Source organism: Terrapene carolina, unplaced genomic scaffold, assembly GCF_002925995.2.
Source record: "Terrapene carolina triunguis isolate 2854851 unplaced genomic scaffold, T_m_triunguis-2.0 Scaffold69, whole genome shotgun sequence".
In the NCBI taxonomy this organism is placed as follows: Eukaryota; Metazoa; Chordata; order Testudines; family Emydidae; genus Terrapene; species Terrapene triunguis.
The window spans coordinates 14,877,051-14,904,040 of NW_020664420.1; the positions used below are offsets into that span (position 1 = coordinate 14,877,051).

The following is a 26,990-nucleotide window of genomic DNA, read 5'->3' on the forward strand; positions in this document are numbered from 1 at the left end:
TCACCTCTGAAAGTACAGTACAGTTTCTGTAGCATCTTTGATTTTTTCCCCCTTGATTTCCCCATGCAAGTACTGATCAAACATCACCCTCCTTTGCTTCTAAATGCTGATGGCAAGCCAACGTGATATGGCTGCAGGTGATCAGGTTGGAGAACAAGCCATATATTATTTGGGGGATTAATAACATCAATTAGAATCTTCCTAGGCCATTCACATCACATCTTTTATCCAAATTGTTTTATTTTCCTTATTTGTTAAATGTCTTTAGTACTCTGGACACAGAACTGTTGTTGTGATCTCCGCAATATCTAGTAAATGAGTCAGATTGCCTCGTAATCTCATGAATGAGTTAATTGCCTACTGGCATTAAGATCTCAGATAATAGTGTATCTTCCATGGTGTTGAGACTAAATCCCTTGAATTACTCTTAAGGTACATTGTCACTTAAATTTGTAAAATACTACCTGTGCTGTATATTTTCAGAAATGGACAGTCTATCGCTTAATTTAAAAAACGGTTACAGAGAGCCAATAAAACTTACAGCATTCTGACTTTAAATATGTTGTTATGTTTTTAATGTGTGCTGAACTGCCACAGTCTGGGTTGTGTTAGACTCCACAAGACATGATGGGGTGACCCGGTTGTTAACTCCTTTTGGGTACGAAAGAACCGAGACTATTAGAAGTTGCATGTAACACTTGACATCATTGACATTCAATCTTATTCTGTTCTAACCTTTATAAAATGACCTTTCATGTTCGCACAGAGGAAAACTGATACTATATCAACATTATGGAAATGTATAACTTATGTCCCCTTGGTTCCAACTGAAGTTTTAAAGCACATTTTTATAATTGTCTTGATGGTGTTTGTTTAATCAAGCACTTGCTGTAAAATTGGGTTAATGTTAATTGATGTTGAATGCTGGTTGTCTTGTATTTGATCATCAAAGCAATGAATCTAAACATTGTGTTCAAGAACTATGGAATTACACTGTTACTGATTGCTTTGAACTGAAAGTCACTTTCACATTCTGCTGTATTTTTGCAGAAGCAGCTCAGTAAAAATATGGTTTTTAAAAGAAGAAAAAAAAGCCACTCCTGCATTTAGTGGCCTGTGGTAGAAACAGAACATACATTGCATCTTCATTGTTTATTAGTTTTAATTTTAGTGACTATGCCCATTTTTTTCTTCTGTTGATGTTGCTGCAACACCACCTAAGGACTCTAATCATAGACCAGTAACCCCCCATTGTGTTGTACGTAACAAAAAGACAGTCCTTGCTCGAAGGAGCTGGCCATCTAAATTGAAGACAAGTGACAATAGATGGAAATAACAGACAGACAAAGGAAGCATAAATTAACCATGAGACTATTCTGTTCATCATGGTAGGCAGTAGTCTAAGCAGACCGGGTGTCTACCTATTGCAGAACCTTTTATTTCTATTTTTATTTTTTTGTAGGTAACATGGCAGAGGAGAGTTTTTATGGCGGGATTAGAAGGACAGGAAAGTGGCTTTGTGAAGCTTTTACAAGCAGAGTTACTTAACTTTGTTTCTTTGTTTTGAATATAAACAAAAAGCAGTGAAAGCATATGGAAGTTTCCCCTGGTGGAGAGAATATAAGATGTTAACGTGATGTGAAGTACTTGCTTAGAACAGACTGTTTATTTTGTGGGGATGATGGTAAACATTTGGATGTCTTTACCTATAACCCTTCTAAAATATGTCTTAAATAACTTTGTGTATTTATCTGTTCTTGGGCATGCCTGACATTTTAGTTTAATGCAGTGTTGATCATATAATATTATTACCATTTTCCAGTCAGCACATGTCTGGAATGTATGTGCGCTCTGAATCCTTCATTCAGATAACTTCAGCCCATCGAACTAAATAAGCATTAAGATGTCTTGGAATTTTTGAAATTACAGATTAGACTATTGTGATAATCTTGGTGTGCCAACTGGGTAGGAGATACCAGTGCAAATGTATTTATTTTGTAAATCGCTACAACGTTAAGCCAGGTCAGGTGAATTTATATGCATTGCTTTACACATTGTGGATCTTTTTAGCTTTCAGTGTATAAGTGGACATTTAGATCTATAGTACAGACCCCTACTACTGCAGGTAATTTAGTAAATAGTAGCAATAGTAGTAAATAGTAGACTATTATCTTGCCAAATTACCCCCTGCTCCAAAGCATGCAGGTGTTAATCTCAGTTAAATGGTTTTAAGAATTTTTTTATTATGTGCAAAACAAGGCATTGTTCCCTAATCACATTCTGGGAAAGGGCTGAACCATTTTAGCTGAAACTTTCCCAAAAATTGAGCCTAAGGCAAACACTTGGCATGCAAAATTTCAGCTTGAATAGTTAAAGTTAGGCAAAGTTACAAGCAACCTTAACTGTGGGGGCACTGCCCAGCCCTGCCTATAAGAAACATAATGTGTTGGCATTCATTTATTATATGTTCCTCTTTTCACATTTGATTAATGTATATTCTCGGGAATAGTTAGTCTTTTGTGAGATTGCCGGACTATGGACAATGATAAAAGTAGATATTAAATATCATGTATTCTTCTGATAAAATCTTTAGTAGGTTGGTCTTATGTTTTTTGTGATGGGGTAAGGGGTTTGTAATAGAAGTGTTTAGTTTAGTAACCAGTTGGTTTATATAGATATTAAGTTTTCCAGTGTGTTTTTTATAATTAGATATTAATATAATTGCTTTTATTCAATTTATTTATTTTATGTAAGTTTCTAAATATTGTATCAATTTTTGCTTGGCTTTGCTTTACAAGGTGTAATTACATCTAATCTTATTGATAGTTCAGTGAAAAACTAAGGTGACTGACTGAAAATACCTGATTACAATGTTTTATCAGGGAATAATGCATTTAGTTGTAGTTAAGACTGAGTCCTAAAATGTTTAAGAACTCTGAAATATAACAACCCACCAGTTCATATGTAATGCCAGTCAGCTTGCATAGCCAGAAGGAAGAACATTTATTTTTTCAATGCTATTTGGCCTTCTTAAAATTTCCCTGCACCTTCAGCAGCCCATGCACTCCTTGAACAAGATCAGTTGCAGTAACAGGCTGCACTGTTCTATTTCAAGAAGTGACAAAAAGTTATTTCAAGAAGAGATGTTGGAGTGCTACTAAGAGAGCCAGAAATGATGCAAATGCACCTACTCTGGGAGCACTCTGCCATGTGGAATTTCACTGATCCTTTCGGTAGCACATCTTCCACACAATCCCTAGTGAGATGGAGACAAGACACCAAAGTTTTTGCTTAACTTTATAGTAGGAAAAAGGCTAGCATAGGAAGAACATTCTTACAGGTTAGCTGAAGATATAATTATGTTAAAAATATCCGTGACTGGAAGACCTGATTCTTTTTTCCCGCCAAGTTTTTTGTAAGATATCTTCCTTTGGGGAATGGAGAAGTTTAATACTGAAAGGCTTGCTCCTTTGTTTGCCAGTCCAAATGCTGAGCGTACTGTCTCAGCAAGATCATCTCGTGAGAAATTGTAACATGCATGGGAGTAGATCTTCCATCGGCAACCTCCTTTTTTTCTGTGATCCCACCCTTATCTGTAAATGTTCCGTTTTTTTGTGATTTTCCTTCCATAAGACCTCTGTAGCTGACCCTTAGTTGTTTTGTAGATCTTTTCCAGAAAAGTCAGTACACAATAGTCGTAGATCACAGAATATCAGGGTTGGAAGGGACCTCCGTATGTCATCTAGTCCAACTCCCTGCTCAAAGCAGGACTGATCCCCAGACAGATTTTTGCTCCAGATCCCTAAATGGCTCCCTCAATGATTGAACTCACAACGCTGGGTTTAGCAGGCCAATGCTCAAACCACTGAGCTATCCCTCTCCCATGGGAGTCAACAACGCTGGAGGGTTGCCTGTCTGAATCAGATTAGACAGGGACTATTTTGTCAAGGCTCTCTCGGCTTCCTTGGCTAATTAGTTGAGATCCAAGAATGCTAACCTAGGTATTTTTTCTTTTGCCTTTTGAAAAGCACTATAGGTTGAATGTTTCAGGGTCAGCTCAATAAAATGTTTTGTTTTGAACTAACTTTCTATAAAATATAGTACCTTTTTTAAAAATAGGATGGATCCACTTCATCTTTTTATAAATGGCATTCTTTTATTGATGGATTTAGAGGGAAGATTATTTTTATCTACAAATTGTGTTTGTGACTCTCGCCTCAGACCATATTATATACCATTCACTTTTGTTGTAGTTCTGCTTTTTTAAGGCAGATTCCCTATTTTTTCTCGTTTTAATTTGTGTCCTGTTTCTTAATTATGGAAGGTTCCTCATATTTGGAGAAAATAATAATAAACCCCATTTGTTCTGCTGCCTGCCTGATGATTGGATGGCAGGGAAGATATCCATCCAGTCACAAAACTGTAATCTTTAGGTGAATAACTGCTTCCCTTTCCAATAATTTAGAGACATGTTTCTACAGGTTTGTTTAGTGTACTCTTGAAAATGTTTGAATACGAGGGTCTAAAGCTGTGGGCTAGTACAGATGAATTGTAAAAATTCTTCCTCGCACTTGTGACTTTTAAATAAATCCTTTCTTGGAAACAAGGTACATGAAAGATTATAATATGAAAATAAAAGATTAGTCATCCAGTGTGCAGTATTCCATTTTAATGTAAAGCTAATGTGCACATGCACACTCTTAAATTTTAATTTAGTTTTAATTTTTTCTTCCTGAATATCTCTCATATGCTCACTCCAATCCTTTCTGCTACAACAGAGGCTCTTAGGATGGCATAGCTTTATTCCATGCAAGGAATTTGCTTTGAGTGCTGACTTCATTGTCTGGATACAAACTAGGTTTTCAGATGAGCTTTTAAGAACATGTGGTTTTACAGTGTTTCTTCATAGCATCGATATATCCTCACCTGCTGAACACTCTCTTCAAATTGTGATTAAAGTGCACTCACTTGTGAAATAGAATTTTAAAGAATTAATGGCTAAATCAATGACTGCTAATGATGCTTCATAGCATCACTGGGGCTTACTTCCTTTAACTGCCTACAACCTTTAACTGATGACAGCTGTCTTCTAAATGTGATCTTTAATGACACCACAGATAAAATATGGGTGAACTCTGCTAAATAACAAAATTGTTTATATAAATTGTATATTCTACATATTAATGTCCTTTTCTAAACTAATATCTAACTTACTGCATGAAGCTATGATGTCTGCTAGTAACCTCTGATATTAACATAACTGAATTATAGTTCACGTCCCAGTTCTTATTGCTCTTCTAGGGCACACCGGAAATGAGATTCAGGGTGCTTTTCAAGCGACTTTTTCAAACAGCTTATTGTCATAGAAATTGGAGATGGGAAAAGACCACTCCCAAGTGGAAGGGAGTGCCAACAATTAATATAATTCCTGCAGAAAAGAAAAACCTTTTGTATAAGACGAAATATGATAAAACTCTAAAGAAACTTTAATAGAAGTATGTTTAATTTTATTAGTTTACAATATGTGAGTCTGCAACAGAACACATACAACTGCCATTCAAAAGGGAAGTAAATTAACATGAAAATATTCAGCCTTTGTGTGACACATATGAGTAATTACCATGCTTTCTAAAACTGGCTTCTATTTTTTGGATGGGAAAACCCTTTCATTTGAATGAGTGAATGTTTGAAAGGACATACATAAATTTTAAAAAAACCCTGTAGGTTGTTCATTTCCTTTCTATGTTTTTCTAATCAGGTCTTCCTGATTTTTAATAACTCAGATACTACAATGAAGAGCACAATGCTTATAAATGTATTTTTAAAAGGTGGCTTATGTATATTTATAATAATTGAGTGCCAATAATGCTGAACACAGAGTGATGTGGCCCCTCCTTACAATTTAAATGTTCTAGTTCTATACAGAAAGCAAAGTCAAGTGTAATTGATTCCCAAAATACATAATTCTGAAACTTCATTCTGTTGACTACTGTGGCCTCCCTTAAGTCTCAAGTTATGTGCCCAAGCTTTGTTTCTTTGTAAAGTCCCTTTCCATACAGAATCCATGCGAGGTGTTAGAGGAAAGCAATTTTGTGGTTTTGACATTTTCTCCCATTCTGTTTGGAAATACTGGATGGCATCAAGAAAAGTGTGAACCATTCTTCAATTTCTTGTCTTTCCTAAGCTTCTGTTACCCTTGAAGTTGCTGCCTCAGATGAACACAGTGGATGAATAGCAGATCATTTAATGTTTTCTCCTTCTCTGTTTCTTCATGCACAAAGTTGCAGAGGCCATCCACCTGTTCACTCAGTGTGTACATCTTTGATCCTTCTCATCCTGAACTACAAATTTCCATGACTTTTAGAAGGCAGCTTAAAACGTTAGCTTTGGAGTCACGAGTTTACTGTGGATTTCAAACTAGGATGTATGGGGTTTTTTTTTCTATTGGGGCTTCATTGACCTTTGAGTGTGCCTCATGCCCACTGTGGAGAAACTAGTTGTTTTCGTAGTACATGTCAGAGAATTTGTTCCCCTCTCCCATTGCAGCTATTCTATGTTGTAATTGGGTTTTGGTGTTTGGGGAGAATAGCACTGCATTAACATCTCTGCTCCCACATTCCACTGTGATTTGCTGGGTGACTGGAAATATTACTCCCTGAATGGACAGCTGGAGCAGGTCTGCTGGCTCTGAGACTCTCTCCCAGTATAATATTCACATGGATATTTCAATCACTCAGTAGGACATCTAAGGCCTTTTCTGCCATGAACTTGTGTGTCAATTTAACCATCATAATTTTTCTGTTCTGGGAAAAATAACCTTATCAGCCTGAAATATCTCTTCCAAAGTGGGCTTTTTCCTTTTCTAGTGATGCAAGTTAAAATAGATAGAGGATGTCCTTTCTCTGTACTGTATGCATTGGTGTTGTAGCCATGTTGGTCCCCAGATATTAGAGAGACAACATGGTTGTCATTGGACCAACTTTTGTTGGTGAGAGAGACAAGCTTTTGGGCTTACACAGAGCTCTTCTTCGGGTCTGTACTGTCACATAAGAGGCAGAGGTTATGTTTCTCAGTGTCTGTTCCTTAGAACTACAAAGGGCTGCATGTTGCATAGGCACCGTGCTCAGATCATGGTGGTGGTGGAGAGGTGGGGGAGGACAAGGTATGTGTTGGTGAAAGAGCCCCTTCTTGGTGACAGTGTTGAGCCCTGAAGGGAACTACACTGATGCATGCTGTCAGGCCATGGATTATGGGGTGTAACTATGGGAAACACTGAGGTTTGGAGCATTGAGAGGAACACAGAGATACAAATGAAAGCGTTCCAGCAGTCCAATACTTATGCTTATAGTTGCTTCTTTGCAGAGCAGATTGGCTGGTATTTTCCCTGATTCTGTTCCTATCCAACGGGGATATTTTAAAATATCTCTTGACATCTGGCAGATAATCATTTGGTACAGATGATAGACATTATACACTCAGATAAAACAGTTTAATTCCATAGCTGAACTGCTCTGGAGTGTGCCAGTCCAATTTAGTAACCCAAAGCGTAGCCTCATCACACAAGCAGAACTGTGGCTTGGGATTTTCAACACCTCCCACCCAAGCCCAATGTAAAGCATGAAGACTCACCTCCCACCCCCTCACCATATGCGGCTGCTATCTCATTTGGCCCACACTAAGGACATATTACAGATAGAACAGAACAAATACCGAAGAACAATGACATTTATTCAGGGATTGGCCCCTCCAAAGGGTAACACATGTTGGTTGTCTTACTGCCAAGGCTCTGCCTCTTGATGGCCCTTCTCAGCTGTGAACGTGTACGTTGGCTGACTCAGAGGTTTCTCACACAGAACAAACACTGCAGTTCAAAACAAGGCACTTGCAAAATCAGTGTTGCCATTGCACATCCTGTTGTTGACTATCTGAAATGGCACAGGCTGCTAGCTTTAAATTCATTGGGGTGAGTGCACTATTTTGTGCTTTACAGTTCCATCAATTATCCAGCTAATGTTATTGTTGCTTTAGTTTTAAAAGATTTTGAAGCACGATAATGTGCTGAGAGTAACCACGCTGACACCTAAGCTGGTCTCAAAGGATTTCCCATGAACCTGATATGGTAAGGTTTCTTTTTTGCTGGCAGCTGCAATTATCCATCAATGAACTAGATCTACCTTTTCTCTGCTACTTGTGTATATTTAGAGAAACGACTATGCTTAACATCATACAGGATGCACCAGGCCCACTCAAAACCACAGTAATTTGATAACTGTGACCTCAGGCAGTCAGACAGAATAATTTCTGACATATCGCTGCTAGCCAGACAGAGAAGCATGACTGCAGACAACTGACCGACTCTATTGTGTCATTCTGAGCATTGGTCAGTTGGTGAAGAAAATGGTCCTGATTGGTAACTTCCAAGCTATTCTTCATGCTGAAGTTGTCTGGGGTTTGGTTGGAAATGCAAATTTTAAGTGGAAAAATTAACAATATTGTTGTATACAGCTGAAGTGTCCTTGCTTCTCAGCTGTCATCCTGTTATGCTGCCAAACTATAATTAAGTCTCCTGGTTGGGCATGCTTCCTCATTGCTGGGAAAATTCCAGTCCCTACTTTCTCCATCTTGCAGGCAGAGGATTGTAACCCAGTGTTGTGTTGCCAATATCAGCCCTGTGGTAAGAACCTCAGAAGAAACATAGAGGAGGGGCAAGCACCAGGGATGAAGAAGACACTAGCAGACAGCCTGAGGGCTTGATCCTCAACTGATATATATTGGTATAGCTCCACTACTTCATTGGAGCTATGATTGCTTACATCACCTGAGGATGTAGCCCTCAAGGTGGAAGGAACTGGGAACAATAGAAAGGAGGGAAGAGTAAATGAACAGTGCTTTGAGTGCAAAGAAGTGATTCTAACTATTAGTCTAACTGTAGCCCTTGGTAACATAATGGAATAAATGTTAGAAAGATTTTGTCAGTGCCACGAGGATAAACAGCAACACAAGCAATAGACAGCATAGATTTGTAAACCACAAATCACAGCAGATGGTTTTGCTCCCCTTTTTTATTCAATATAAAGTATTCGTGGATGAAATGCATTTTAATTTTAGTAAAGGATTTATTATTGGAGTTGTAAAATTAATTCTTTTCACTCTAATATGAATGTCATGTGCAAGCAAAATCTGTTAAATTGTGCCTGCAAAGGTCCTGTAAACTTCACTGTTAAGACTGGGTTATTTAATATCTTCAAAGAGAGGTTAAAATATAGACAAGAAAAAAATGTGATTCAACTTAGAAAAATGCAGGCTTGTGTGTCTGGTAGAAAATAATCAAAAATGTAGATTTTCAATTGCAGGGAGATACCTGGTGGAAAGCAGAAATGCCATAGGAGAAATACTGTGGACAGTGTAAAAAAAAAAAAAAAAATTCTGCCATATGGCATTCAATGTGGTTTATGGACTACGTATGCAGAAGCATCAAGCCACAAGGCTAGGAAGTCGTAGGAATTTATCATCACACCTTGATTGTGTTAATTTCTTAGCACATCAGCGTCAGGAAAATGTGGAAAAAAAGGAGAGAAATTAAAAAAAGGGGGGGAGACAAAGATAATTAAGAAGCTGGAAGATGAGTAATACTTGAGAAATAGTTAAGGTTTGCTACACACTCAACATACCTAACACACAACCAAGGCAATGAAGAAAAGTAGTTACCTAACAACAAAAGATACCCTCTAATCCTCCATGCACAGCCACACATGTTCCCACTACCACAATTACTGTATATCATGACCTTAAAGGTATATCATGACACTACTCTTCTATCATCCGTTCCGCATAAACCCTATTTATCAACCTGCCCCCTCCTCGCACAATTAGTTCTGGATGTTTTGGTGTTGTCGTTTGGTAGAGAGCATGATGAAAGGCTGGCATCCATGAGGAGAGGATAAGAATTAACAACCCTTCCCCCCCCCCCCCCACCTTAAGTAATCGGTGAAGTTGAGTGCAGGTCTCTTGAGTGAAGGAGTGTCTATGTGAAACTTACAGTTGTGAGCTAAAATAAATGTGTTACTGCCACCTTGTGCAGAGCCCTGGGCGCAGGGCCGGCAACCGGGACCCGTGGTGCGAGAGGAAGAGGGGGCAGCTGGCACCCCGGGGGTGGGACCGCAGAGGAGTCCCGCAGCTGGAGTTTAAATGTTAAGGAATACCTTACCGATCAGACTGATATTTATCGGTTAACCGGTTAACATTTTACATCCCTAGTGAGTGGTGTGATCTGTCCCTTGCATCGCAATAGGTGATTTACTCTGCAACACCTTAAATGTCAACATTAACTATTTCATTTCTGATTATTTTTGTTGTCAGCTACTGTGTTTATCCCACAATCCCAAACTGTCTCCAGTCATCTCTCAGCCACCAAAATTGCTACTCCTCGCAACATGACTTTTCTGATGCAATGGAAACTGGAAATGTGGGAATAGCTTAGAATATATAAATAACCTAGGGGCTGTTGTACTGATTGCATTTTGTATTTTCAGAATTAATTGATTAAATACCTCAATCTTTAATGATGCTGCTACAGAATCCAGGGACCTTATTGCAGATTCAGTACTGCCTCCATTGGAATACATGGACCTTGTCCACTGCAAGCTATGAGTTAATACAGGGAATTAATTTTACAAAAGCTGTAAATGGTATAAAACTACTAACTTGAGGTTAATTTTCCGTATTTGGGGAGTTTATTAGACTTTTGGCATATGTGGAAGAAACGGTGTAACAGGAAAGAAAGGTGTGTTTGAAATCTCTCTCAACATACTCCTATAGCTTCCATTTTCATTAATGGGAGTTGCACATGTGTATTGATGAGAGAATAGGCATTACATAATTTTACAGAACCATGCAACTAAATGTGCATATTCTGTTTTGAGTATTCCAGCTGATATTATAGGTGATAATTGAGGAGGAAATTGACAATAGCCTACTTGGATCAAAATACCCACAAGAAGATAGAGTATTTGGGCATATAGAAGCTAAGATGAGGGATGTGTGTTAATTCACCCAATTGAAATAGAAGTTACATGCTAATAGCGCTCTTCAAAAATGTGCTCTTCAAACTTAAAATGCCTGCAGTTTTGAGATAAGTAAGCTGCATTGCAAGAGGATCTTTGGAACCTAAGTTTAGGGTTTGCATCTATAGTAGCAAAAGCATTGTATACTGAGAAATGCCGACAGTTGCAAGCCACAAAGCTGGAAGGATAAAACAAGAAACTCCAGGATACCAGGGGGGAGGAGGGGGGGGAGAGTGGGATCTAGTATCCAGGTCAAAGTTTGAAGACATATTGGTGCTCTCTGAAATTACTCACCATACCAAAACATAAAAATAAAAGTGCTAACCCCACGCTAGCAGGTGAAACTCCACTGACCTTCCTGCCCTCTCACCCCCTTCATTCTTTTCTCAGTCAGGAAGCTTTGCCTTTCTGTGAAATTCTAAAGCTCTTAACTCAGAATGGAACTTAGTACTTGGACTTTCCTCTCCCTGGAAACTACAGTTGATAGCGTTTCTTCTTAATTTACAGTGGATACCATTTCTTAATTTACCACCTTGAAAACTCTAACATCACAGCACGTTGAATGGTTGGTCTGGATGTTAAGGCACAACCTATGCACAGTAGTGTCTTCATGCAAACTACTTGGTCAAAAAAAAACCCTCATTGGGGAGACTTGTTAGTGATCAGCGGCCAGTGAAAACCACAATGCTTGACAATGTGAGAAATCTTGAAGTCCTAGCAGTCAGCATCCTTTTCATAGATGATTTATTATGGTAGCACCTAAGACAGGGGTAGGCAACCAAAGGCGGCACGCGAGCTGATTTTCAGTGGCACTCACACTGCCCGGGTCCTGGCCACCGGACCGGGGGAATCTGCATTTTAATTTAATTTTAAATGAAGCTTCTTAAACATTTTAAAAACCTTATTTACTTTACATACAACAATAGTTTAGTTATATATTATAGACTTATAGAAAGAGACCTTTTCAAAACGTTAAAATGTATTACTGGCACGCGAAACCTTAAATTAGAGTGAATAAATGAAGACTCGGCGCACCACTTCTGAAAGGTTGCCGACCCCTGACCTAAGAGCACTAATCCTGGACCAGGATCCCATTTTGCTATGCGCTGTACAAACACAACAAAAGCAGTCCCTGCCCAAAGAGTTTACAATCTAAGAGCTACCCAAAGTGCTAAATCTTAATAAACACAAAGGGATAATACTGCTTATATGGGGGAGTTGTATGTTCAAAGTATTGCATACACATTCATCCACAGAACACCTCAGTGTGAGAGAGAAGTAAATAGTAATATTTCAATTTAGATATGGGGAAACTGAAGGACAAGGGGGAAATAATGTGCCTAAACTTGCACTGCGACTCAGTGATAGAGATAGAACTCAGGACTTACTCATTCTCTTGACCACAATACCTCTTCTCAGCCAACCTGACATTTCCCCATGTTTGTTGTATTTTCTTTGAACTAAAATGCAGATACCCAAAAGTAGTCATCTGTCCAGAGGAAGAGAGCAGTAGGCTTGGGGAAGAGCTAGATAAGGCGATCTGCAATTTATAGGAGCTACAATGTGGGCCTCTATCATCTGCTGTACAGGCTGTTCAAGAAAATCTGACTTCTTCCCAAACGAGCATTTACAGTTTTCCTGTAGATGGCCCTAATCCTGCAAAAGTATACAGAAGTATTTAAGTGAGTATCCCCACTGAAGTCAGTGGGAGTGTCCATGTGCTTACCATTAAGTGCATCTGTATGTTTGCAGAACTGGCGACAAAAGGTATTAAATTCCCAAAAGCAAACTCTAGATAGACAGATCTAGAACCAATCTAAACATTTTAGTGTGATAGTGTATTCATTAATGACCTGACTCAAAGGCCATTGAATCAGTGGACTTTGGTCAGGCTCTAAATGTGGAGAAAACGTTGTGATTGCCATTAATTTTCTATTTTTAATGAACCAACATGTTACTTCTGTAAAACAAATTTAGATTTTTGGTTATGGAATTTCTATTATTTTGTGGTGTTTTCTATTTTAATTGAAAAAGATAGTCCTTGCCCCAAAAAGTTTACCATCTTCTCACTACACATTTGTCCAGCACTGAGCATAGGGCAATCCTGTTCCTAACTAGGGTCTAGAGAGGTTATTGTCATACAAACAAATAATATTCAAATATTTTTGAGGTAGAAATAAAATTCTTAAGGGTTGTTAAGTAAAATATTAGTGCAGTACTAACTTAATAATGCTCTGCTATGATAAATATGTAAACTTGGCTTTAGAATGGCCGTGTGCACTTCCTGGAATTCTGTGCATAGTGTGGTTATAAATGAGCACCAGGTTATTTGGGCAATCACCAGAGCTGGTATCTGGAGTGGGTTTTTTTGTCTGGGAGGCAACTGATTTTTGACAGATTTGTTAAACAGTTCACTAAAATGATGGGAAATTGTTCTATGTAATACATTAATGAATAGGAAGAATAAACATAGCCTGCAGATTTGCCAATAAGAGAAGTGGACACAGACTTGCACTGTTTCACTGCTGTATATGTATCAGTTACCAAAGGTTCATTCCTTTGGAAATGTCAGTACCCAAGAATCTCTTCAGATCAAGCTGCAGGAATTCCTCATGCTTAGATAAGATACTAAAATGAATGACTGATAAATATAGTGTTACAAATATATTTTTAAAAATGGCTTTAAAACAAGCTCAATTCATTTTAAATGCAAATTAGCAAGGTTCATTTATTTATACACTTTAAAAATCCATCCATCTTAAAAACATAACACCACTTCCCATATCAGTAGTTTCTTCCACCACTTCTCTGTACCTTGCTGAGTTTTTAATGAGCTGAAAGGATCATGTCTGGTCTCTGCTTCCTTGTTTGTGTAGCAATATCGCAGCTATTACCACATCTGTAGGAAGAGCATTTGTTTAGCGCCAGCAGTATGTTTCTATGATAGATAAGATATGACAGATAGATTTAGATTTCAGACCATACATCTTGCCAGATGATTTCTGGGCTATCCATATTTTAGTCCTAAATTACTGGAGGCAGTATCCCTCTCAGATTATGGTCACATTGCTTGTGTAAATAATGGAAGAGGCAAAAAGGGACTCTCACCTGGAATGAAGGATATAGTAACAGAGTGCTCCCTTCCCTGGAACCCTATGGTCATCCCATTGGAGTCCCTTTGGGTCATTGTGTATGGATTTGAGGGTGAAAGATTGAAAGGGAGTAAATTAGGAGACTTTTTCCTGCTGAGCCTACAGATTTCCAATTAGATGTCAGTTTGAAGTAGCACAAACTTCCATGGTTCCCTTACGTGCCTCCTGCTACTGCATAGCTGCAGAAAGAAATTCAGAAGCAATACAATTCCTGGATGAGAGGGTCAGCCTTCTGTGCAGATATGTGGGTCTGTAGGACTGATTACCTGATTCCAGGGATCAGTTGGATTCACAGTCTTGCCTCCATCTCTACCTCTGTCCCTCCAACCTGAGCGCACAATCACTTGCCTAACTCCTCTGACTTGTTCTTAGTTTTTTCTCCATAGGAGAGAATGATCTAGTCTTGAGCTAGTAAGTGAATAAATTGTCATATAAACACAATTATAATAAAGAACAATTTACAAATCAGATCAATTGTAAATCCGACCTGCAAGTATGTATGTGGATTCCACCTGTACGTGAGAAACATGGTACAGCTCAGAATATGTGCTCTGTAGGTATGTTCCAGGGGAATACAGTGGAATCGGAACAACCCATGTGGTTGAATCCATTGAAGGATGTGAAACCACTGTTGAAGGTACTGTGTCAGTAAGTTGGCTAGTTAATAAGGAAGTAATTAGAATATTCAGTGTTTTAACGTTTTCTTCAGAATTGTTTTGCGAAGTGTATGGACAGTGGCTACCCCAATGTGTTAAAGTTGCTGTGCATGTTTTCACAAAGCAGAACACTACAGTTCATGTTCTGACTTTCATAGTAAATTATCGTTTGGCAATTATCATATTTTCTGTTCATTCATTTTCAGTGTTCCTTTTATCACATTCAAAACCATTTTATAATCTCAGATACTGAACACATGCTATTCTGAAATAACACAGCATTGGAGGCAGAAGGAAAAGGCTGAAGAGGTGCAGTGTCTGGCTATAGAGCACATGTTCTTCTTGACTGATTTTTATTTCCCTCTTGGGAGGCCTCCTATTATACACACCAGCAATAAGGAGTCAGTTCAGCACAAACCCAAGTAGAAAGGTGAGCCACCTCTTGGATTTGCACAGTGAATGTGTTAAATGCTGGGCTGGGAAGTGATAGTATTTGAGGAGAATTCATCTTATCACTGAGATTTAGACTGATTCACAAACAAGACTGTAGAACTAAATGTAGAACAGTTCCTGGGGCCATGTCAGCAGAATTGTAAGAGTCACTAAGACTATTAATTGCTTCAATAGTTTAGAGCCATGATTTCCAAGCAGTTTTTAAAATATATGCATGATTTAAACAAGTCCCATTCCATCCAGTATGCAAATATAACTGGAAATGCTATTGCCATGCCTTATAAGAATGAAAGAATTAGTGATGCTTTTCTCCTTTAAAAATGTTTTTTTGGTGAGAGCTTGCTGCAATGCTAGTCTTTACCTAGATCTTAAGTGGGCAGTCTTGGAACATTTTCTTTTCATTCTCAAGGCCGACTCCTCTCATTTTCTCTAACATGGTTAACTTCTCGTATGCTTCTCTCTCTCTCTCTCTCTCTCTCTCTGACGCCTAAAATACTGTGGGCTTGCCTAACATTTAGTTCATGGCAAGCTGAGACGTGACTCTACCCTGCACTAGCCTGCCATGCTTTGGCAGTCTGTGTGGAACCTGCTGGCATGCACTAACAGTTTGTTAATAAACTTTTAGCTGCCCTGCTTTGAAACAAGAGTAGATAATGTCCACTAACAAACTGTTAGTGCACATCAGTGAGGTCCCATGTGGCCCACTAACATGTGATAGATTCACACCTCAGCTTGCCGCGAACTAAACGGCTACGTAGACAAACCCTGTATCTGTAAACTGATTAGTGAAAGAGCACTTTGAAGCCATTGCACAAATTATAAGTTGCGTTTTAAACTACAGGAATTAATGGTTGGTTTGATCACAATGCATATTCTATAGTCTGAATGTTACCCAGTGGCCACACATTCTTTGATTTTTCATCTTGAAAGCATCATTGAGTATAGCAAAGATCAAACAGATAATGTGAACCTTTCTGTAAGACCCTGAAAAGGTTTCCTTTATCTTCTGGACTTCTTAGTAGTAGAGCATGTATGATTACAGTAATTATTGATGGGTTTATTTTTGCTGCTTTGAACTATCCAATTTGTCCATCTATTCTCCACCTTTATTAGTACACATCAAATGTAATCGCATTGTGGGTCAGTCTCTCAGTCTTTCTATTTGTTTGTTTTTGTGTGGTTTGTACTACTGTACTTCAAGATGAAGTTTGTGGTGTCTCAGGATTAAGAGACTTAAAGATATGAATGCAGCATTTTGGGAACTGGGAGGGAGTGGGGGATGTTCTGTGTGTGATTTTAGTAAGGCAGATGATATAATAGGCAATAACTGAGGAGGTAAATTGGAAGCATTTTACCACCTTAAAAATAACCACAAGAGATGTCAATACTTAGAGAGTGAGGTTATGTTTGTTGATTCAGTGTAGAGTCATAATAAGCATCACTTTCACTTGGGTTGATAGTCTTTTTTTAAAAGACGTTTTCATTACGTTCTGTATGGTGCACCTAGAAGGCGAATGCTGGCCTTCTAATTGAGGCATAGAACTTGGAGCTGGGTAATCTCTTTTCTATCCCTGACACTCCTTGCAAGAAATTCAACCTGCCTCCGTTTCCCTTGGTAAAAATAGGTGTAATACTTATTTACTCCTGAGTGTTAAGAGTCTCAGTTCATTAATATTTGGTATTCTTTTGATGGACTGCACAACAGAAATGCTTTCAGCTAGGTTAATGTGATTTTGTCTGCTATGTGATGCATACGTTGCAGTAGTGCAACTTCAAAGAACTATTTGAGCTTGCTCTGTTAAATAGAACGGGCTCTAAAGTGAATATTTCTAACAATTGCATTGAAGTATTTGAAGATCAATTTAATTTATATTAAGTTTCTCTAACACTGTAAATGAATAGCTTAATATGAGTGAAAGTTTTATTCTGTTCACATCACAGTGGAAAAAATATTTAGCAGTGCTTCACATCCATGGAGCACAAAACGACTTACAAAAGCAGTGGGAGACAGTGGGAAACAGCTGCAGAAATGCTATTTGTTCAAAGTTACACAAGTTAGTAGGAGAGCTAGAAATAGAATCCAAGTCTCCTGATTTAGTTGTCCTGTGTCCTACCCACTGAACCATACTATCTTGCCACTGAAGTACACTGCCTTTTAATATATATTAGGGTTATCCTAGCTTGTTAAAATTGCACATTCACTCAGATAGTCTGTTTATATGACTTCATTGGTTTTGGCAGCACTGTCATGTTTTGAAACCTTGCTCTGTTAAATCAGCACATCCAATAGTTACTTGTAGAGAAACTACCTGTTTAGGCCAGTTGGCTTTATCCAGTTCTTGTTTTATACTTGACAAACTATTGACATTCTAGCTAACTTGATTTTTCCAGTTTATTTTTATAAACATCTTTACTTTCACTATGCAAGTGTTGTCCTTGACGTGCACAATGTAAACAGAAATGGGAAGCTTTATGGTTTTAATTTTAGCTCAGAGCTGTTCTGTCGTCATCTTTGTTGGAAATTACATGTGGAACAGGAATATTTAAATTCTGTGCAGTAAGCTTGTAGGTTCATTACTACATGTAAGATGCCAAAAAAAGACATGGATAACTTTGTTATGGGCTTTTTTAAAAGTATAGCAACTGGGGTAGTAGCAGGTTTCAAAAATCTGAATTTAGAAATGCCATTTTGTGAACAGTACAGTAATAAAGCTAAATGCATATATTCCAGAGGATGAGCTGGCTCTGCGGAATGGTAAAAGGACACTAAAATCTCTCTCATCCAGGTCGTCAATTCAGTTTTCATCTATCAAAGAAGTGAGAGTTCCACGGTTGTTTAGCTTATTTCGTAACCTAATTCTCCATGCTATCCAGTCAGTCATAAAATACTTTATTTGGTGCTGACACACTATATTTTTAATGTGAAGATATATTTTGTTCTTTACTTTCTCTGTTCTGACTGCACAGTAGCTCTCTAATATTAGAATCATGAAAACATGATATTGGGCAAATGGGAGGATTGGAGGATGCACTAACTGCCTTAAAATTAAAAAAAAAAAAAAAAAAAAAGGCAGGAAATTCAGCATTGTTTTTCTTATGCTTATTGTAATGTTGCTTTTTTGAGAACAGTTATCCTTGTTTTGCATTTTTAATAGTAGTATAACACTAAAATGAATTGCATTCATATTGCAGGGCACTACCACTGACATTATAATTATTATGAATGCAAGTTGATGGGACAACTTCTGCTGGAAAACATCTTCCCCTCTATTGGTGCTATAAGAAGCATAGGTGCTTAGTACTTGTTAAACTATCAGTTACAACTGTCCCCCAGTAAAGGAATCCAAACAGCTCCACTGACAATGTAGCAAAGTTTCTGTCCTGGAAGGAGATGGTTGCTATTGAATCATAGCATTTTATTTATTGTATGTCATCATTATGCCAATGAAAACATTGAGATGCTTAGTTTTTCAGCTATCGTTGTACTAAATGTTTTATAGCACAATTAGAAAGATGTGGTCCCTGCCCCCAAAGAGTTTACAATTTTATTTTAGATGTAACCTATCAATCAAGGCAGTGGAGTGAAAGGTTGACAATGGTTTTAAGACATTTATATTTTTGAAGACTCAACGTATTGTTTTGTTTTTGTTTGTAATAGTGGAGAGGTATGTGAATAAAGAATTCAGCACTTCAAACACTGGGGTGAAAAGTATTCTTTCAAGCATTCCATACAAAGACTATAAAAATATACAGTACCTTGTTCCATTGTTCACTCAATACATCAGCTGTATAGACTTGCAAGATTCTTGTTGGAACTGCAAGGGATCCACAATAAATCATTCAATCCAAGTAGAGAGGAAACCTGCCCTGAAAGAGGGCTCAACCAGAATATAAATCCAAAACCCCTTTTATTCTGTGTGTGTTATATTCGATAATAAGACCGTGTCTCTGTCTAGAGATCAGGATGATCTGAAAAGTAAATTCAAAGCCTGAGGCTGCAAGCACCATAAATAAAATGATTCCATAGAACTTCGGTCTCTGTTGTAGAGCGGTGCTGTTTGCACAAGAACCACTAATTGCAGCTTAGTTATCATAGTAAGGGCAGACTTTACCTCTTTACCATATCTGTTTAGAAACTAATATAGTTAAAGCAGTACAAGCCCTTTGTCTTTTTATGTGCAACAGAAATAAACTGTGCTGATATTAATTCCTTTATACTGGCGATGCTGCATCCATGTGCTTTAACTATATCTGTTTCTAAACTGATGTAGTTAGAGGTACAAAAACTGCGTGTAGATCAGCTGTAACATGCAATGTGGGTCATCAGAAGGGGGATTGAAAGCTTAATCAAAAGGCTCCAGGTATGATGAATCACTGCATCTCATAAGGTAAATACTTCACAGTCATTGAGAACACCCTGGTACTTGTTCTTAAAAAATATATACAATGATATTTTAATTTTCTTTTGGTAGAATATTAATAAGCAAGCTCTTAATATGGGAGTCAATTGTTTAAATTTCATTCACATCTACCCAGATTGGTTGATTGGCTGACTTAGTTGGAAAGGAGCAGTACTCCATATATGTGGCTCTTTAGTGTAAAAGAAGAGGCTGTGAAATTTTGAAGTAAACATGTCTGGGTAGTAACTTAATTTTAGCTTTTAAATGCCCATGCAGTCTACAGTAAGCACAATGCCAGGAGTCCCAGTGGAATACATGGGAATATACTTGTGAGAGTTTTTGATATGTTGCATTGACAGCAGCTTATTAGAGGAAACATTAGCTAAAACTTGTTAGTAGTGCAGGTGCATACAGTAGCCTAGGAGAACCTTTTGGAGGGACATAGTAGAAATATAATAAATATTTTGCTGAAGTCCAGGAACCATGCCTGCCAAGTAGGGATGGTTGTCATGTGTGGGGGTAGAGTCTAGGCTTAGTAAAATATTAGTACAGAGTTGTCTCTGGCTCCACTGTGACTCGACTTCTGTTTGCCATTTCCCTCCTTCCTGTTGGTTTAAAAATGAACTAATAAACAAACATTTTTTTCCTTTCTGTTTTATTAACAGACTAGAGACGACTTCCTGGGTCAAGTGGACGTGCCACTTAATCATCTACCGGTAAGAGATGTTTATATGCTCATACGTAATGGATCTCAAATTGAATAAGAGCCAACAATGTGGTGCTGTTGTGAAAAAGGCTAATATCATTCTGGGGTGTACTCACAGGAGTGTCGCGTGTGAGACATGCGCGGTTATTATTCCGTTCTACTTGGCATTGGTGAGGCCTCACGTGAAGTACTGTTTTGGATGCCACGTTTTAAGAAAGTTTTGGACAAATTGGAGTCCAGAGGAGAGCCAGGCTTAGAAAACCTGATCTATAAGGAAAGGTTAAATATACTGGGCATGTTTAGTCTTGAGAAAAGAAGACTGGGTGGAGGGAGCTGATAAATCTTCAAATATGTTAAGGGCTGTTGTGATCAATTGTTCTCTATGTCCACTGAAGGTAGGACAAGAAGCAGTGGGCTTAATCTGCAGCCATGGAAATTTAAGTTAGATATTAGGAAAAAGCTTTCTAAGTATAAGTCTGGGAGGATGGACTAGATCAGAGGTCGACAACCTTTCAGAAATGGTGTGCCGAGTCTTCATTTATTCACTCTAACGTAAGGTTTCGCGTGCCAATAATAAATTTTAATGTTTTTAGAAGGTCTCTTTCTATAAGTCTATAATATATAACTAAACTATTGTTGTATGTAAAGTAAATAAGGTTTTTAAAATGTTTAAGAAGCTTCATTTAAAATTAAATTAAAATGCAGAGCCTCCCGGAACAGTGGCCAGGACCCGGGCAGTGTGAGTGCCACTGAAAATCAGCTCGCGTGCCGCCTTTGGCACGCGTGCCATAGGTTGCCTACCCCTGGACTAGATAAACTTTTGATGTCCCTTCCAGCGCTACATTTCTATGATTCTGTACTCTGCCTTGTCAATGCCTTGTGTGAGAAACTTTTACATAAATGTTATACAGACTTTTCTCTCTACCGAAGGTGTAATCCCATCTCTTTACAGCCGCCATGGCTATAGCAGCAACATTAGTAGCTATCAGGAGAGTGTGAGGCACCACAAACTAAGGAAAAGCTCAGTGGCCCCACAACTCACAGCAGCTTGGAGACGTTTTCCTCCTTGGGAGTGTTGGGCGTGGAGACAGAGCAGCTAGAGACTCTGCAGGCTGTCATCCATTTCTGTTGCTTCTTCCTTTGGGTACGTCTATACTTACTTCCTGGTCCGGATGTAAGCGATCGATCTTCTGGGATCGATTTATCGCGTCTTGTCTAGACGCGATAGATCGATCCCGGAAGTGCTCGCCGTCGACGCCGGTACTCCAGCTCGGCGACGTGGCATCGACGGGGGAGCCTGCCTGCAGCGTCTGGACCCGCGGTAAGTTCGGACTAAGGTACTTCAAATTCAGCTACGTTATTAACGTAGCTGAATTTGCGTACCTTAGTCTGAAGTGGGGGGTTAGTGTGGACCAGGCCTTAGATCTACCTCGACTATTCTGTGTCAAATGGTGACTGAAATGCTAGCCCACAGTCTGGTCATTTCTCAATTAACTACTGTAATGTCCTTATAATCGTCTTCTGGCCTCTTTTCACGCTGCCGCCCCCGCTGTTGGGAACAATTTTCTTTCCTGTGAGCCAAGCAAACTCAGTCTCCTCCAAACCTTTCCTTAAAAATCACTATTTTTACTTTGCTTTCTGTTGCTGACCTAACCCAACTCCACCACTCCTAGGCTTGTGTTTAATCCTATAAATGTGTGCGTTGTCTGTCTAAGATCATACACCATTTGGGGCCTGGAAAATGCCTAGCATGTTTTGAGCACTACTTCAGTCCTAGTAAGAGCAGTAGCCATAGGCTGCGGTATGAGAACAGGGCTGTGTTAAGGGGGGGTTAAAATGGTTCCAGTGCAACCGGGCCTATAAAGGGATCCTTTTTTTTTTTTTTTTTTTTTTTTTTTTTTAACGTCACTCTTTTCTTCCATTGTGGGGCTCCAGGCTTCTCCATTTCATGCCCCAAATTCAGGGGCCGCATTTAATGCTTCATTGATATCTACACCAAAACAGGGGAGGGCCTTTCTGGAGATGAGGTTGCAGTGAGATGCACTGGCATTGGGGCAGCGGGATTTGGGCGCACGTGAAATTCAGTAGGATTGGGATTCTCTCAGATATGTGAAGGTCTGTCTGCGGATAGGGAGCTGGGGGTGCAGTGAAATTCACTGGGAGCTTTGAGGATTTGGGGGAGGGGGTTCTGTGGGGACACGGGCCTGGTGGTGCAGTCAGATTCAGAGGGGTTGGCATCGCTGTGGCTGGGGGTGCAGTGGGATTTGATGGGGTGTGGAGTCTCTCTGGGGGTGGAGGTACAGTGACGGGGGAAGTTGAGGAAGGGGCTCTCAATCCTTGGGGTCTGTGCTGGGGCTTTTTCTGCCCTCCCATTCCTGCTCATCCCGGCCCCACCCCGTTCCCTCTCTTCAGGCCTCAGCTCAGAGCCTGTCCCTATAAGATGATGGGTGGCCAGTGTGGGAGGATCCATGCCCCCTCCGGCATCTCCTGGCCCCTCCCCAAGTTCTAGGCTGCACCATCCCTGCCCAGAGCTGCTAACTCTGTTCCACTTCCCCATGGATGCAGGCATTTCCCACTCCCTGTTTGCTGATGTGTGGGCCAATGAGTGGGCAGTACCTATCCATGGCAGGGTGGAGTGGAGTCAGGGTAGCTGTATGAGGCAGCAGCTCTGGAAGAAGCTCTGTGCAGGCCTCAGTGACTCTTCTCGAGGTTCAGAAAATGTTGGGCGGTCTTCTACCCCCATCCCCAGTTCAAGCACAGGTTATCGCTCCAAGTTTCACAGAGATATTAGCTAGATCTTTCACCAGCTACCATAGTCAGTCCAAACCTAGCAATTAATTTGTGAAGAGCTTGATGGGTGAATTGTTATGGTCAACTGTGATTTCTGACATGAATATCTGCAAACACAAGAGTGGTGCTCAAATGCTGCAGCAGGCCCGTGAAAAAGATCAGAAAAGTTTGAGTCTACAACGTTGCGTGAAATGGGCAACGTTCAGCCGTGTTCCAGATGAAAAATCTGCAGATGATTCTGCTGCTTTCACTTCTCAGCCTTCCTTAGCCAGTGAGGATGTTGATTTGGGTTTATCATGTTTGTTGAGTGCCAGAGTATCTGATTCTAGACACAGAAAGTTGCCCGCTAGTTGCTAGTGCAACTTATGGATGTGGACAATGAACGTGGTTTGATTATTGAAAGCGTGGGGCAGTATTTTCACTTTGACAAGACAGATCCAGCTATTTGGCTCCAAGTGATGGATTCTGTTAGCCTGTTTTTGGTAGACAACTGTCCCATTGTTAATTTAGAACAAGACTTTTTGCCTAATGAATGCAAAAGAAAGCAAGTATTAAAATCGTGGTTCTTTATCAAATGCCTAATGGGAAATTACACCAGTGATCTTGGTTCATGTACAGTTAGTCTTGCCACTTCGTTCTGTTTTACTTCTTTGCTTTTCCAGCCATCATCTTCCTTTTATAAAACTGCATTCACAAACTTTTTCCACTTTAGTGTACAAATTTGCCAACACAAATGTTCAAAGGAATGCATGGAGGCAATCACTCGCTGGATGGAATTTGCAGAACAATTGTAAAAGGTTCTCACAATTGAAAAGGGTATACAGACCTGCTATCAAGTGCAGAAGAACATGTGGAACATCTTTTGCTGTACTTAGGACTGAGCGATGAGAAATTAAACGGTCCTCATAGTGCTAACTTTTGGAGTTTACTTGAAATGCTTGCAAAGTATGATAGTATGTTGTGAGATCATGTGGAAGCTACTAAAACCAGTACTGCAAAGGTGAGGTATTTATCACACCAAATTTAAAATAAATGTATAGGTAGGATCGCACGAAAGATATGGCAGACTATTTTTTATGAGTTTAGGATAGCTAAATACTTCTCTGTTATGTTTGTTTGCACTCCAAATCTCTTCTGAATGAAACAAATATATCAGGTGTTAAGGTATGTTGAGGTTCTGAAAAACGGAGTGAAGGTTGTTGAGAGCTTTGTAGATACTCTTCCCTGTTCTGGTGTGGATATTAGAGAAGCTGGGGGAAAAAAGGGTTTAGTTATGGCTGATTGCAAGGGCCACAGCTGTGACACACAGCTAATGTGGCTGCAGCATCCAACAGTGTTGAAAATCAAATTCAGCAGGTAAATCAGCATGTCTTTTGTCCCATGTGCTGCCCATTTACTCAAACTGTGGGGGAAGCTGCTTCAATGATTGTTCCTCAAGTTGGAATTGTTCAAAGATCGTATACCTTGTTTTCCGCTTCTACTAGTCATTGAGATATGTTGAAAAAGCATATTAGCATGAAAAATGACAAGATGGTCAGCAAAGGCAGAGGCAATCCAACCACTAAAAAATCAAGTTGAGGGTGTTTTTGATGCTTTTAGACACGATCATGGCTTCACACAATCTTACACTAGAATTTAAGTTGGAAGCTGATAGCTTGCAAACCAGAGCTTTCAATTGTTGTTTTGGAAGAGATACAATATACTATCTCATCAAAAATTAACATTATGAGCAACAAATTTGAGTCTGGATCTTGACATTCAAATGGCTTGCAGTTTACTTGGTGGCCTTCAAGGTGCTTTGTCAGAATTATGGGCCTTTGGGTTCATTGCATCTAAGAAAGCTCCTGCTTCGCAGACTGAAATGTTAGGCATATCCATGCAGCCCAAAGAGAAATAACGTCAAAAGAGAAAAATAATGCCAGGTGAACTTGCAAAGGACAAAAGATCATCAGATCCTGAAAAAGTTTTCAAAACCCATCTTAGACACAATATTAACACAATTGGAGACTAGTATGCATACATATGATGAAGTCAGAGAAAGGTTTGCTTTTTTGATGAGCAGGAAACTAAGTCTCAGCAGCGAAAACCTATAGAGGCACGCTTGAAACTTAGCAAGCATCTACCCAGAGGATTTAAAGTCTGAGAGTTTTGAAAACAAGATTGAGCTCTTTGCCAGTTTTTACAAATTAATTTTTAAGGATGACTTAGAAACAAAGGTACCCATTGATCTCCTTAGCTACATACATGAAAGGTCTTTAGTTGTGAGTTTCCCTAACATGGAAACAGCACTGCGTGTATTTTGCTGTCTTCCTGTAACCATGGCTGCTAATGAAAGCAAACTAAAATTAATCAAGTCCTATCTAAGAATGTCCATGAGACAGGAAAGGTTAAGCGATTTGGCAGATCTATGGAGAACTAGGAAGCAAGGCAGATAAACTGGGATGAGCTAATAAATTAGATTGCTTCAGAGAAGGGTAGGAAGGTCCCTTTGTAAAAGTACTTAGTCCTGTGTGTGTCTTTTTGCTATTGGTGGTGAGGGGCAGATCTGAGTCTTCAAATCAGACCTGGAACACCCGGGTTACAGCACTGCATGAGAAGCTGCTGAACAGTAGCTGGAGGCTTTTTAAGAAGCCCACATTCATCTAGCTTGGGTTCTTTTGGGGTGACAGGTCCTTTGTGACTATTTTCTGTTACAAAAGAACTCCCCAGAAGCTAATAGTGAGTCTTCTACAGACATTACGTGCAGAAAGGAGTAAATAAGGCAATCAAGTTAATGAAAATTCTACTGTAAAATTTGTAATTTTTTTAATGATTGACCTTTGACTGTAGCAAATGTGACTAAAATAAATTCTTTTACTGTTTTGAATTATTGAAGGGAATTCCTATCCAAATAACACTGAAGTAATAATGCAAATTTAGTAATGATCTTCAGTATCATTTAGTATGCAATATTACTGTTGTATGAGTCAACAATGTAATACTGTTGCAAAAAAGTGAACGTAATTCTGAAATGTATTAGTAGGAGTGTTGTGAGCAAGACACAATAAGTTATTCTTCCACTCTACTCAGCACTGACAAGGCCTCAGCTAGAATATTGTGTCCAGTTCTGGGTATCACACTTTGGGAAAGATGTGGACAAGTTGGAGAAAGTCAAGAGGAGAGAAGCAAAAATGATTAAAGGTCTAGAAAACATGAACTATGAGGAAAGATTGAAAAAATTGGGTTTGCACAGTCTGGAGAAGAGAAGACTGAGTGGGAGCATGATAACTGTCCTCAAGTATGGAAACGTTTGTTGTAAAGAGGAGGGTGATAAATTGTTCTCCTTAACCCCTGAGGATAGGACAAGAAGCAATTGGCTTAAATTGCAGCAAGGGAGATTTAGGTTAGACATTAGGAGAAACTTCCTAGCTGTAACGGTAGTTAAGCACTGGAACAAATTAATTACCTAGGGAGGTTGTAGAATTTCCATTATTGGAGATTTTTAAGAGTATGTTAGACAAACACTTGTCAGGATAATACAGGATGGTCTAGATAATACTTAGTCCTGCCTCAGTGCAGGGGACTGGACCAGATGACATATTGAGGTCCCTTGTAGTCCTACATTTCTATGATGCAATGATTCTATTTTAGAAATTGTGAATAATACGAAGTCTATGCTAGTTGTGCAATCTAAAACATTCTCAACCCTAACTCACTCTCTCACACACACACACATATATATATACACACACACACTGCATTCAGCCACTCACTGGTGTGGGATGGAAGTC

At 39.1% G+C, this 26,990-nt stretch overlaps 1 protein-coding gene across 7 annotated transcripts in view; it reads left to right on the forward strand.

Annotated features, from left to right (window-relative positions):
• NEDD4L (NEDD4 like E3 ubiquitin protein ligase) overlaps window positions 1–26,990 on the forward strand; it is a 336,647-nt gene that overhangs the window by 218,239 nt on the left and 91,418 nt on the right. For all 7 annotated transcript variants that reach the window (XM_024217469.3, XM_024217470.3, XM_024217471.3 and 4 more), the window contains one exon: window positions 20,390–20,440. In XM_024217469.3, coding sequence (XP_024073237.2) covers window positions 20,390–20,440 — 51 coding nt within the window. The remainder of the gene's footprint in view (window positions 1–20,389; window positions 20,441–26,990) is intronic.